Source organism: Peromyscus leucopus, chromosome 4 (genome assembly GCF_004664715.2).
Source record: "Peromyscus leucopus breed LL Stock chromosome 4, UCI_PerLeu_2.1, whole genome shotgun sequence".
Lineage (NCBI taxonomy): Eukaryota > Metazoa > Chordata > Mammalia > Rodentia > Cricetidae > Peromyscus > Peromyscus leucopus.
Window position 1 is genome coordinate 147,650,634 of NC_051066.1, and position 15,131 is coordinate 147,665,764.

Genomic DNA, 15,131 nt, shown 5'->3' on the forward strand with positions numbered 1-15,131 from the left:
GACCTCAGTACTTTCTACTTGCCAAGAACACTTTCTTACTGACAAGAATAATAAAAAAGATAGGATAATGCCAATTGTATTTGTAGGTCAGAGAACAAAGTCCTTGTCCAATCCTCTGAACCAAAGACACAAATAGCAAAAAGGAGATTAAGATTGGAAGAAGAAAGCAAAATATAACAACCAAACAAAAAAATCAGAAACACAAAACTAACTAGCATGATATTTTAAGAACAGAATTCAGGAAATTTTGGGAAAAGCATCTCAACATAGAAAATTAATGTACTGATAAAAAATGAGACCTGAGACATAAAAAGGAAATGGGTGTCTGGTGGAGAACAAGACACAGACACAGTGTCTTCGTGCTGAAGGGAAGAAGTCACCCTGAAACAGTGAAGAAAGAGATCTGGAGAAAAATTGAAAGCTGAAATTACCAAGTGTTTGGCAAACTAAAATACTGTGTTTGAAATACTAGCTGGCACAACAATGCAAGAGAAATAAATCAAAGGGATACAAATTATCCCTATTTGCAGAACACATTTGGTCCAAAGCCATGCATCCCAGGGGCCCTCGTAAAACTGTGATATGCCCATCTCTTTAATGTAACACTATCTCTTAAGGTCAGAATTATTGTCAAGTCATGATGGTAATGTTCACCAAGCCTTAGCTGTAGAATTGTGTTATAGATGTGTCTGTTGGGACTGGGTACCCCACAGTCAGTGGTTTTCTGTATTTTTACCGGTTGTGGCTTTCTGTAATTGTCTCCATATGTTGCAAAGAAAAGTTTTGATAAGAGGTGAGAATTACAATTACCTGTGAGTATAAGGATAAGTACTTAGGATTCAGGTAGGAATGATGCTGGGTTAGGAGAGCGACAGTAGAAGAGTCTCATCTAAGACCCATGACCTCACTAACCCAAGGGAGTAGGTACATTTCCAGTACCAGGCATGATTTCCCTCTTACTGATGGGCCTTACATCCAATTAGACAGATTTTGGTTACCACCAAGATATGAGTGCCATCACTGCACTCTTAGATATATTTTGCCATGCCGGTCATTGTTATGGCTCCTAGGCACCACAACTGAGTAGTTCTTAACAGCTTGCACAGCTGGTTCCACTACTGCTTGCTCAGCTGTGTTCATTGCTGCCTATTCACAATAGACAGGAAGCAAAAACAACCCCAAAGCCCTTCAACTGGCAAATGGACAGTGAAAATATAGGACATATACACTGTGCAATACTAGTCACCTGTAGGAAAAGTGAAATCATAAAATGTGTGGGTATACAGATGGAACCTGAAAATATTATTTCAAGTTGGGTAACCTAGACCCAGAAAGACAAATCCCGCATGATCTCTCTTATCTGTGGCTCTTAGCTCTGAATCTTCAGGGCAGAGTATATAACCTGGAGTAACCATAGAAACAAAGAAAACAAAGAAGGTCCAATGTGGGGACTGGAAGGATACAACAGGGAACTGATAAAGGGAGACTTTACTGGGGAGGAAGTCAGTACAACACCAGAGGGAATGATGAAAAATAACACTAAGACGTTTGAAAGACCCATACAGAATTAGATTATTTTTGTTTATCTAAAATGACACACACACATGTATATTTATACATATTCATATATAGTCTAACTGAAGATATGCTATCTGGGCTGACCCCAAAGAGCCATAGACTAACAAAACCTCCAAATTTGAAGTCCACATTCAAGTTGTTGGTCAGAGGAATCCAAGAGATCACACAAAACAATATAGGCTATTGGTATTGCCCTTAGATGTCTCCAAGAAATAGAAAGTAAGTCCCTATTGCTGAAGACACCATGCACTTTAACCACAGAACTCCAAAGAGGCCAGCTGGGTTGGTTCTGAAAGCCTCCTCCCTGAAGACTTGTTTATGTGGAAAAAACCAGAACTTCAGAATTCCACCCATGGTGAAGCATTTCAGTCATGGTGTCTTGGAAGGTATTCATTGCTGGAGAATGAAGACATGATCAAGTCATGAGTATTTTTGCAGCCTGAAGTCTCTTCCCCACTCTGAACTGAAGTATATTTGGGAAGTACAGAAGTTGCTGTGTGATGTTCTCACAGTATAAGGGAAGATGTCCAAGATTGCTCTCATGTGTTCTTGCAGAGTTCTAGGGAATATTATCAAGATTTCTACTGAGCAGAGAACAAAGCTGACATTTACTGATAAGAAAGGTCATTGCCTTTCATACCTGCAGGCAAAGCCAGTCAGGAAATATATAAAGGAAAAGCTCAGCTCAGGCCTCAGCCAAAGCCCTTTCTGGCAAGATGAATCCTACCGGCTTCTTCCTCCTTACATTGCTCCTGGTTCTGGTGACAGAAACAGCTTCAAGGAAAACCCGTGGTGAGTGGCAAGTTTGTTCTGTGGACAACGGTCTTGAAAGGTTCCACCTGGAGTCTGTAGAAAGCTATGTTCCCAGGGCTTCTAGCTCTGCTGGAAACAGAGTCTTTTCTGAGTCTTAGCCATAAGATTTATGTGAACATCAGTGACATGACAGTCCAAGTGTCAGTAATGAGAGCTGCAGGGAAATGTGGGACAACAGGTGACACAAACATCCTCACTGTCATCTCTGGGGGAGTCAAAGGGGCCATTTGACAAGTAGATCATTCTGATTTCTAGCTAGACTAAAAGATCAACGGCTTTATAGACCACAAAACAGCAACAGGGCACATCTGAACACAGTCCACAACCAGAGCTGAAGCATGGGCTCTTGACAGTGTCCTGATGAACACCTAATCCAGAATATAGAGAAACATGGACATAGAGAATCAGGCATGCTTTTCTCTCCACAGAAAAATTCTCACAAGCCTCCGACGACAACATTGATCTAAAGGCACTGGGGGGTAGGGGAGGATCCAGTTCTTCCCATGAAGAATACAGCAGCAGTGAGAGCTCATGGAGCTCCTTTAAGTCAAAAAAACCGAAAAGCGTCGTCAGCGAGGAAGTCTATGAGGAGAGGAGGCATAAACAGCGTAGTGGGGACAGCGGTGATGGCGACAGGTCCGGTGAATCTGCGGGGGAAATGGAGAGCTTCACAAGGCGAAAGGCAAAGCAGCGGTTTGGACAAGAAATGAATGAGTGATACAGCTACGGACCAGCTGAAGGCCTGCATCAATATGAAGGTAAAGATAGTGCTAGGTGAGGGAGACCCCTACCCCAGGGTTTAGAAGTTGTGTGTGAGGACTTCCTGGGCGATTCTGGACTGGTCCCCACTGTACACACCAGGGGAGTGTGGCCTTGGGAAGGTGGGGAAGGCACCTGGCAGAGCAGAGAAATATACCCGAGCTGTGACTGTGCTTTAATTCCCACCTTTAGTGTTCTCAACCTACCTCCCTCATGCATGCCGACAAGTAGACAGATTTGAATATGTACCACATGCGCGAGCATATTTATCAGATTGGAATACAAGCTTGTTAATTCTCAGACTTTTGTTTGGCATGAGTTCACTTTGTGCTCATCATGGAGCAAAGTGTTACAGGGTTGTACTCTTCCCATGGCCACACACCCCTCTTAGGACGCATTTCAAAGACCATGGGTCCAAGAATTAGCTTCCATTTGCCTCTCAATAAAATAAAGAGATGTATAAGAAAGAGGAGTCCCTATTTGTGATACACTAGAGTTGGAAAGTATCCGCAAATGGCAGCAGTAAGAACTACAGAAACATGGGTGTCCCCTTCCCCCTCTCCCTTCCACCATCACTCTTCACAGGCTGTGCTCTCTTTCCCTAGGAGTCACATTGTCGGAATGAAGCCTGTAATATTTTCAGAATGGAGACATCTCATGGATTTCAATTGCTTCTCATACTTGCTTTTTCAGATTCCTAAGCCTAACATTTATTAAAAATACCCTCTTTCCAATAAAAAGACAACATTCTGCATCATTAAGTTTTGACTCTTGAAATCTCATGTACTGGCTGGGAGGGATTCCTGTAATTAACAGTTCCACAATTAAAGGAAGTGACCGTCTTGTGTCAATATTTTGAAGAGTATTCAGAAACCCATTGTTTAATAGAAAGCACTGAAATTCTGCCAGTTACTGTATGGACCACATATCCTAAATCTCCTCATGACCCTATGCCTAGTGGGACTTCAAGCTGGCAACCTAGGAAATGTCAGAGAAGACTTATTCCAATAGGCCATGGTAAATTCCTCATCTACTGGTACCTACAGTCCCATCAGTCCACAGAAGCACATCCTTGTACTTGGTTCAACTATCTTGCTCATGGTATACATCCCTTTAAGATTCAATGCCCTAAGTGTGATACATGAAGTATCTACATCTTATACAAAGAGAGTATGCTAAACAACACCATCAGTGGAGACACACACCAGAGGCACAGCTGTAATGGCTTGAGAGGGTGTCTTCAAGAGCAAATCCTGATGCACATATGCCTTTCTTTGAGTATTTAATGAGGCTCCAGAGGAAAATATTCAAAAGTAAAAACATCACAGCCTGATGGATGAGAAGTTTGGTTTCCACATGTACCATAGGAACACACTTATCTTCAAACAAATCTTTATTTTCTTTAAAATTAAATCTCCAGGGTCTACATGGATATAATGTTAGTATATTAATTTCAAACCTCATTACAGCATCATGGATGACACAGACAGAGACCAGGACACTTCTGTGATTCCACAAACATCACTGACAGATTCTCAGTCAAGGACATGCTTGATCTCTGTACAGAAAGGAGAGCGATTCTAAGTGTGAGCAAATGGCAACTGATCTGCCTGTGATGTTGTGAGAACAGGGTCTCATGCCCAGAGGACAGAGCCACTGCACCGGGACTCTGGGATTGTAGCCATCTCTATATTTACACATCCCTCACAGCTAGTAGTTAAGAGGTTTGGGCCATCACCTTGATGCACCCAGCAAACAGAGCGCTGAAAATTACACTCTTCTGCAGCTTTATGGGAGAAGTTTGAGATCTAGATGTGTTTGGGGCATGAACACATATTTTCCTGCAATGTCTCCCATTGGAATGGACACCTGTCCTGCATCTGTTGCACAGGTATGCTCTGGAAATACATTGCCTCTCTGGTGCCACAGTTGATAAATAGAAACTCTTTTTCAGAACTGAAATATCTGGAGAGTATATTGATTTAAAGTGGGCAATAGTTTCAATTTCATCGTGGGGAGGCTTAGGAGAGACTTTGAATAATTTTGGAATAGGTGAAACACGTTTTGCTTTAGGGACAATGCATAATAGCTTAAAGAAGAGGGCAGGCAGTTACAAATTGAATTGTTTCTTTAAAATAGGTATCTTTATCCCTGTAGCACCCAGTGTGGAAATATGTAGGAAGAATGTCCTTTTAAACATGATCGCTCTCACCCAAGCCTTACCTTAGCTCTTCAGTTTCCTAACATCTTCCTCTCAAATTCACTGTTTCTTCTCCTGCCCTTCCTCCTCCTCTTCTTCCTCATCAGCATCATCACTGTCATGCTTCTCCTCAACACACTGAGTCCAATTAGTGCCTCCTGGTGCATGAGGATGTAGGACATCAGTGCCTGGAGCATGGCCAACTATTAGAGGCAACGCTGCTGAAGAAAACTGACTCTCCTTCACCGCAGCCATCAACTGCCAATAGCTCCTCCACTAGGTATAGAACCTTATGATCCCCTTCTCTGTGTGTGCTGGAGTGTTGACTGGATTGATCTCATCCAGGTCTTCTGCTGGCAAGCACAGCTATCATGAGTCCATGAGGGCACTGGCCCTGTCATGTCCAGAAGTCAGTATTTTGTAGCATTCTCCAAGACCTCTAGCTCTTACGATCTTTCCACCCTCTGCGGTGATGTTCCCTGAGACTTAACAAAGGATGTGGGTGAGGGGAACATTTATGCCCTGGTTACCCACAGTGAACTTGCTTCCTGTAATCTATTCCACACTAATACTTCCCCCTGCCTTTTGGTGAAAGCCTGTAGCCACCTTCTCCCTTCGCATCCTTTTGATGTGCACATGTGCTGTGCTCTTTACCGTCTGGGTCCACTTGTCCTCTCTGACTTGTAGTCTACATCTAGAAATTATTAAGGTGTTTCTACCTCCATATTTAGTGTTTGTTTACAGGCAGGCCCACATACTAATTCAGACCTTTCTGTTTAAAAACAGTTTGAAATCCCCTGGTTATATGATGCTGAAATATGACATTCACATACACATTTACATATGCACTGTGATTGGGACATGTAAGCTGAAATAAACCCTTTCCTCCCCGAGTCAGTTTTGGTCATGATATTTTACCACAATAGAAGCCCTAAGACACCTGTGAAACAACCCTATCTTTCCTTCAGTTTCTTCCTTGTGTTCCTATTCCTGTGTGAATTAAACATATTAGTGATTAACTCTGAGTTACCAATAATGCATCAGTGCCACACTCAGGAAAGAAATGACAGCACTTCCCTTTGGAGTCATTTACCAAAAAAGTGAGTCCAGGTTTGAAATCTCTCCACCATGCCATCCATGTCTTCCATCCTCCTAAAGGGCTTCCACTCTGTGCTTACTGGCCTGCGTAGAAATCATCACATGAGGATGGAAGAAGATACCTTACAGACATCTTTAACAGGGTTGACAAGGAATTTAGTCACTGACTCCAACTGACCAGGACAACAAACAATACTACAAGCATCATTGTTTATCAACCAATATCCAAGTGTTGAACTCAACATTTATGGTAAATATTCATTTTAGAAGTTTGCTCTCAACTTCTGTATTTGCTGCTTTCAGCAGATGATACACATGCATTGTTTTGGGTCAGGGACAGTTAAGATACATAATTTAACATTATAGCTATACATTAGCTATGCATTGTAGAATTGATTACATGGGAAATCCAGGACAAGTAAGGTTGATTATTACATTATTTTCTTAAAAAGAGGCTGAGTACAGCAGGACAGCAGGACACAGCATGGTGTATTGTTGACTCAGACTGTGAGGTCCAGCAGAAATTCCAGTCTCTTAGGATGTAAGAGTTGTATTTACCAAAATGCAGTGACACATGTCCTAGTTAGGCTTCTAATGCTGTGAAGAGACACCATGATCACGGCAGTTCTTATAAAGGACAATGTTTAATTGAGGTGACTGCTTACAGTTTTGGAAGTTCAGTCCATTATCATCATGGCGGGGAGCCTGGGAGCATGCAGGCAAATGTGGTGCTGGATCTGACAGTCCTACATTTTCATAGGCAGGCAACAGGAAGTCAAGTGACTGTCACACTGAGGGAAGCTTGAACAAAAGAGACCTCAAAGCCCACCCCCACAGTTATGCACTTCCTCCAACAAGGCTACACTTCCTAATAGTGCCACTCCCTTTGGGGGCCATTTTCTTTCAAACCACCACAATACATGTTACAATTCCTCTCTCATTGCTTCTGTGCCCATACATTGTGAATCCAGGGTAGATCTTAGCCTTCCACACTCTTCCACAATGTTTAGACAGTTTATACTTTTTAACTATTGTAAGATACATGGGTGATTTTTTAATCTTTTTTAAGTTGCTAAGTGATTTTGGTATACAATTGAGGGAAAACATTTAGTTTTTCTCCTTTGTTCCTTAAACATCTTATTCTCCAATTTTATAACATACATTGCCTGTTTTAATATTCTTGAATTTTCTTAACAACTGCAGGAGCCAAAGTTATGTTTTCAGTTTTAATGACTATGCCCAAGAGACCCATAAAACGAAAATGCCTCTAACTTGTAAGCCCCTTTGCCTGAGGACAGATACTTCCTGAAATTCTGGAGGCTGTTGTTTATGTAAGATAGCATGCCACATGTTTTTGCTCCCCTGAACAAATTTGTTTTACCCAACTGCACCAGATGTGCTTGATCACATGTAGGCAGGGGGTACAGAGAAAGGAAGTAAATCAGCACATCTGTTGCCTCTGAATGGACCTGGTGGGAAATACATAACCTTACAGATTTGCCTTTATAAGCATCTGCAAAATGTGACTGGTCGCCATTTTCTGGGAACCCCAGAATGGACCTGGCCAGAGTCCATCATCCTGACCAGTATTTATTTAAAGCTTGCTTCAAATTTGGCTCAAATTGTGGTGGTGGTTTTCTTCTCGCCGGTGGGATTAACACATCTCCATAAGAGTGTTGCTTATGTCACCCATACTGGCTTTGATTATACAATATACTGGCTCACACTAGTGGAGATCCATGAACTGTGGACTAACAGCTATGGAGCCCCCATAGGCCTGGACTAGGCCCTCTGGATACAGGAGACAGTTGCTTGACTTGAACTGTTTGGGGGACACCCAGGCAGGGGCATCGGGATCCGTCCCTGGTGCATGGGCAGGCTTTTGGGAAGCCTGGTACCTAAGGTGTGACACCTTGCACAGCCTTGGTGCAGTGGGAAGGGGTTTGGACCTGCCTCAGCTGAGTGTGCCGGGCTCTGCTGACTCCCCATAGGAGACCTTAATTTGGAAAATGTGGGGATGGGGGCTTGGCTTGGGAGGGAGGGCTGAGGGGTGGGAGGACAGAGGAGATGGGATCTGTGGTTGGTATGTGGAGTGAGTGGAGAATTTCTTAATAAAAAATGAATACACACACACACACACACACACACACACACTCACACACACACACACACACACACACAGGCTCAGCACTCCCAGTGGTGAGAGTCAAACTATATGCCATCACTTGCTTTCCAAACAATCATCCAGCAAGTTTTACTTATTCAACTAACTGGAACCAATATGTCTGATGAACTTAGGTTTGCGTATTTCTGCCCCCTGGGTCTCTGCTTCTTGCTTTCATGTTGATGAATGCTTGCTTAAATGAGTTCTTTATCAATATCAGAATAATACTGCGTTCTGTAATTTCTGGACCTTTTTTTCTTTTTCAAATATGTTCCCTGGGTATTATCTGAACCTTTTGTACAGTACATTAGATAACAGATTAGTTCTTTAATCTAAAACTGCAACCCAAGCTATCAGGGCCTTGCTTTCACAATCAGTCTCTACATGAGCCACTTCCTGGAGGTCTCTCAAAAGGAAAGCAGTGGGAAGAGTGGAGGCGAGCAGGCACGGGGAGCAATGTCATGTCAGGGTGATCCCACTGTGATCTAAGGGCTCTGCTGGGGGAGGAATCACTAAGAACACAGTGAGAACCACGGTAGCAGGGCCACGCGGAATCCACAGTCAGTGATAACCTGCTTCCAATCTTTTCCTTTCCCTAAAAGCATGCTCCTCCTCTCCCCTCACCCTGCACACCATGCTCCCTATGGCAGATCAGAATTTAGGAGGCGATAAATGAAATAAACTCTACCTGTCTTCCCTTCAGGACACCCCTGGCTCTGCTGGGACCACAGCCAGGCTCACTGAAGGGATGCTCTTCCCTTCTCCCCTGCTGTGCCCACAGCACAGACCCCAGAACTCAATGGGAAGGGATGGCAGGCTGAGAGCTTTAGGGTGGTCTGATGACTGCAGAAATATAGACTTCCACACAGGTGGGAAGCACTCACTTTGATTCCAGCTTACGTATTTCACTCAGTTTATGATGGCAGAGGACATTCCTAAGAGCTCATTGTGAGGGCAGCTGTGTAGCACCACCATGGGAAATTCTCTGAAATGATGTACTCTGCAGAAACCAGGAAAGTAGAAGGGGACCATTGTGAATGTGGAGGTGTGAGTGGTGATAATGAGAATAGTGGGGTAGAAGTAATCTGAAGGGGGTAATGGAGAACACAAGGAGGGACACTAATTAGGGAGGGAGGAAGAAAAATAACAGTAAGGATGCCTGAAAATCTCATAAGGAATCATAGTATTAATGATCTATCTAAAAATACAAATAAGTCAGTATATACACATACATACTTTAAATGAAATCTTTCCACTTGGCCTGACAGTTCTCTCTCCAAAAGCCATAGACCATCTAACAAAAACTCCAAGACCAGGCATGAGAAGCTCCCTTTTGAGTCATTGGTTGGGGTTGTCCAACTCCCAAAACATTATAGACTATTGCTAGTGTCCTTAGTTTTCTCCAGAGAGGTGGAGGTAAGTCCCTGTTGCTGAAGACATCATACACTTCAGACACAGGCCTCAGAGACCCCTGAGCTGGAACTGAGCTGAAAGCATCCTCCCTAAGGTCTCGTTTTTAATGGTAACAAAGGTGCCATACAAGCTTCCAAAGTAATGAGGCACCTAGGACTATGATGCCTATTAACCGCAACAATGACCAGAAGGCAAAGGTGGCCCTAAGGCTGCCATAGTGGCACCCACAACTTGGTGGTCACCAACAACTCTCTAATTGGACTCAAGATCCACTCAACTAGAGAAAATCCTGCCTGGTACTAAAAACCTAACCAACTACCCATGGCTAGTGAAGTCATGGATCTTAGAAAAGATTCTACAACAATAACTTTACTAAATCAGCATAACCCTAACTACATTAAAAATATTTGTCTTTATATCCACAAATAAGTATAATCCTTACCCCACATCAAGGAAACATCTCTTTTCAACAGACAGAAAGCATTGCAGAAAACCACAACCACTCAAAATGCACAGTTGAGGAGTCCAGTCCCAACTGGCATCTCCAACAGAATTCTGTCACCTAAATTTCAGGGCTCATTGTGAAATAAGGGATGGAAAGATGGTTAAGACACAAATATATACATAGTTTACTGTGAGATTGTATCTCCTTAAAATGTCAGAAGCCACACCCGTACAGTCTCACGAACGGGGTTACCTAAACATAGACTAAACAAGGACTACAACAATAAATATGCCAAAGTAGATGGGGGAAATGAGGCCTCAATCCTAGACAAACAAATGTAGACAACTAAGGCATGCTGAGATCAGGAGAAAGTGTTCCCCAGGGAAGAGTACACTAGTTGGTTATCCAATACCAAATGTTCAGCCCTGAAAACATACATATACAAGTACCATTGCACAGGCTGAGCAGGTTGTATTAGTGTATTTAGGAAGTTATATGTATGTAACAACAGTTAATGAATAAACACGCCATGTATCTGAAAGAGAGCAAGGAGGGCATGTGAGAGGGCTTGGAGGAAGGAAAGGGAAGTGGGAAATGAGGTAATTACATCATCATCTCAAAAAATAACTTATGAGAGAGACAAATGTATAAAAAAGTAGTGTGTAGAGACCAAAATTCCAAGAGAAATATGACAAACTTTATTTTTTTATGCCATCGTTAGAAATTTAGCTTGCCTGCCTATAGGTATATTGAAATGGGTATAATGTTCCATATAAAAAACAAACTAAAGCACAAAAAAGAAGGCTGAGCAAGCATGAGAGCAAGCCACTAAGCAGGGTTCCCCCATGGTCTCTGCTTCAGTTCCTGCCTCTGGGTTCCTGCTACAGTTCCTGTCCTCATATCATTCATTATAGATTATAAGGTATAAAATAAAATAAACCCTTTCCTTTCCCCAGTACACACACACACACACACACACACACACACACACACACACACTGAACACACAACAAAGCAACAGTTTGGAGACTGAGCCAATATAAAGTGTTGAAGAGCATTGGGCACGTGTCAGTAATTATGATTGTAAATGTCCTGTCAGCTTTCAATGCTGATGTCTCTCTTTTTTTTAATCTATTATTTTTTATGAGTTTATTCTGCAGTGTTCAGGACTAAAGTGAGGGCCTCACTATTGCTAGGTAAGGGCTGTCAATGAGATCTTCTATGGACTATTCAAACTTCCTCTCTTCAGATCCTTTTTAGATCCATTTTTCCCCGTGTTCTTCTGCCTCTGAGTTCACTCCTTTTCAAATAAAAACTCTGTGGATAAAGGCTGTTCTGGAAATACAAGTTCAGAGCTGAGTCTGTGATTATTTCAGTGATGTGTCTTAGAAGGGGTTCCATGCTGGAAAATGACAGCATGATCAAGTCAAGCTCTGATGTTGTGTCCTTACAGAGTTCAAGGGAGCAGTACCAAGACCCCTACTGAGCAGAGAAAGAAGCTGACATTTACAGATAAGAAAGGTCATTGCCTTTCATATCTTCAGGCAAAGCCAGTCAGGAAATATATAAAGGAAAAGCTCAGCTCAGCTCTCAGACAAGGCTCTTCCTGGCAAGATGAATCCTACTGGCTTCTTCCTCCTTACATTGCTCCTGGTTCTGGTGACAGAAACAGCTTCAAGGAAAACCCGTGGTGAGTGGCAAGTTTGTTCTGTGGACAATGGTCTTGAAAGGGTCCACCTGGAGTCTGCAGAAAGCTGTGTTCCCAGGGCTTCTAGCTCTGATGGAAACAGAGTCTTCTCTGAGTCTTAGCCGTAAGATTTATGTGAACATCAGTGACATGACAGTCAAAGTGTCAGTAATGAGAGCTGCAGGGGCTCTTGACAGTGTCCTGATGAACACCTAATCCAGAATACAGAGGAAGATGAACATAGAGAATCAGGCATGCTTTTCTCTCCACAGAAAAATTCTCACAAGCCTCTGACGACAACATTGATCTAAAGGCACTGGGGGGCAGCGGAGGATCCAGTTCTTCCCATGAAGAATACAGCAGCAGTGAGGGCTCATGGAGCTCCTTTAAGTCAAGAAGTCTCGAACCCACCACCTTCGATCTTGAAGCTTATGATGAGAGGAAGCATAAACACACTGCTGACAACGGCAATCTTGGTTACAAGACCAGAGGATCTCAAAGAGAAGACATGAGCTCTTTCAAAAGCAGAATGAAAACCCGGATTGCTGGTAAATAATGTGTCCACTGGCAGCTGAAGACCTGAACCAATATGAAGGTAAGAATATTATCAGGTGAGGGGGAGGCCTGCCTCAGGGTTTCCAAGTTATGCATGGCTATTCACTGGGCCATTGTGAGACTAACTGATCCCCACTGTGCATACCTGGGGAGCTTTGGGAAGTTGAGGAAAACACCTGAGCTGTGACTGTGTCCTGAATTCCTACCCTTCCAGTGTAGCATTAATGGTTTTCCCCTGCACAATCCAGGAAGTGATAAAATTGAGTATGCACCACCGGCACAAGCACATGAATAAGCTTGTGACAGAATCTTGTCACTTCTTGTGTTGTGCTTGTAAAAGTTAATTTCATGCTTATTGTGGCACAAAATAGTGCAGTAGATGCAATCTCCTCGCATCCACACTGTAGCCCTGCAAGGAGCAATTATCTCTTTTAGAGGCCATGTCGCCACGTATTAGCTTCCTCTTTCCTCTCAAAAAAGAAAGACAAATGCCCTGCTTATGACACACTGGAGATGAAATACATCTGCAGGAAAGGGGACCACAGAGACCTGAGACCTTCACCAAATGTCCCCTGTGCCCTTCTGTGTCCTACCTCACAGGCTGTCCTCTCCTTCCCTAGGTGCCACCAAACTGAGAGAAGCTTGTGTTGTCTTCAGCATTCAGACTCCCACGGGGTCCCAGAAACAGCCATGGATTTCACTTCCTTCTCACGCTTGTTTTGTTTTGTTTTGTTTTGTTTCCTTAAGATTCCTAAATCTGACAATATTCAAATTCAACCTTTTCAATTAAAAAAAAAAAGATATCATTCTGCATCATTATCTCCCGAAGTCTCCTGCTTTGGGGCATAGGGACTGGGTGGGATTCCTGAAATTAACAGTTCTACAAGTAAATGAAGTGACCTTCTGTGTCAGTACAGTGAATCATATTCAAAGACACATCTCCAATGCTCTGGATAGAGACCTATCATTCAGTAGAAGGCGCTATGACTGCTAGTCATTGCAAGTGCCACCAACCCTGATCCCTGCCTGACCCTCTTCTTAGTGGGACCTTAAACTGGCAACCTAGGATATGTCAGAGAAGACATGTCCCGCTGAGAATCCCTCATCAGGAGCCTCCGAGTTCACCAGTCCGCATCCTTGGGGTTGCTTCAAGGATCTTGCTCATTGAATGGCTTCTTTTAAGATTCAGCATCCTCAGGGGTTGGAGAGATGTCTCAGCACTTGGGATCACTGACTGCTCTTCCAGAGAACCTGGGTTCATTTCCCAGCATCCACATGCTAGCTCACAACTGTATGTAATTCTAGTTGCATAGGATCTGATACCCTCACACAGACATGCATACCAGCAAAACACCAATGCACATAAAATAAAAATAAATATTTTTTTAAACAGAAAAGATTCAATGTCTCTAAGTGTGATACAAGAAATGTCTACTGCTTACACAAGTGTGTGTTAAATAATACCATCTGTGGAGAGACACACCAGAGGACCAGCTATAATAGGTAGAGAGGGATGTCTGTAAGTGCAAATTCTGATGCTCATACACCTTTCTTTGAGTATTTAATGAGGACTCCAGGGCGTAAATCTCTCAAGAGCAGAAATAAATATGGAGAGGGAAAACAACACAGGCCTATAGATGGGAGGTTTGGCTTCCAGTCCCACATGTGAAAGGAACAGACTTATCTCTAATCAAATCATTTTTTAAAATTAAATCTCCAGGGTCTACATGGATATAATGTTAGTATATTAATTTCAAACCTCATTACAGCATCAAGGATGACACAGACAGAGGCCAGGACACGTCTGTGATTCCACAAACATCACTGACAGATTCTCAGTCAAGGACATGCTTGATCTTTGTACAGAAAGGAGAGCGATTCTAAGTGTGAGCAAATGGCAACTGATCTGCCTATGATGTTGTGAGAACAGGGTCTCATGCCCAGAGGACAGAGCCACTGCACCGGGACTCTGGGATTGTAGCCATCTCTATATTTACACATCCCTCACAGCTAGTAGTTAAGAGGTTTGGGCCATCACCTTGATGCACCCAGCAAACAGAGCGCTGAAAACAACACTCTTCTGCAGCTTTATGGGAGAAGTTTGAGATCTAGATGTGTTTGGGGCATGAACACTTATTTTCCTGCAATGTCTCCCATTGGAATGGACACCTGTCCTGCATCTGTTGCACAGGTATGCTCTGGAAATACGTTGCCTCCCTGGTGTCACAGTTGATAAACGGAAATTCTTCTTCAGAAATGAAATGTCAGGAGAAAGCGTTGATTTAAAGTGGGTGATGTTTGGATTTCAACGTGAGGAGGCTGAGGGAGACTTTGAATAATTTTAGAACAGATTAAGCACATTTTACTTCAGGGAAGAATGCTAACAGCTTCAGGAAGAGGGCAGGTTGTTACAAATTGA

General features: G+C 42.9%; 2 protein-coding genes across 2 annotated transcripts; both read left to right on the forward strand.

The window, feature by feature from the left end:
• The first annotated feature begins 2,294 nt into the window (after positions 1 to 2,294).
• LOC114692699 (seminal vesicle secretory protein 5-like) lies at positions 2,295 to 3,144 on the forward strand. The gene is made up of 2 exons (XM_028868626.2): positions 2,295 to 2,370; positions 2,820 to 3,144. The coding sequence occupies exons 1-2, from the start codon at positions 2,295 to 2,297 to the stop codon at positions 3,107 to 3,109; spliced, it is 366 nt and encodes a 121-aa protein (XP_028724459.1). The 3' UTR covers positions 3,110 to 3,144.
• An 8,921-nt stretch (positions 3,145 to 12,065) lies between these two features.
• Positions 12,066 to 13,469, forward strand: LOC114692683 (seminal vesicle secretory protein 5-like). The gene is made up of 3 exons (XM_028868609.2): positions 12,066 to 12,160; positions 12,430 to 12,752; positions 13,333 to 13,469. Exons 1-2 carry the CDS (start codon positions 12,085 to 12,087, stop codon positions 12,711 to 12,713), a joined length of 360 nt encoding a protein of 119 aa, XP_028724442.1. The 5' UTR covers positions 12,066 to 12,084; the 3' UTR covers positions 12,714 to 12,752; positions 13,333 to 13,469.
• Positions 13,470 to 15,131: the final 1,662 nt, after the last annotated feature.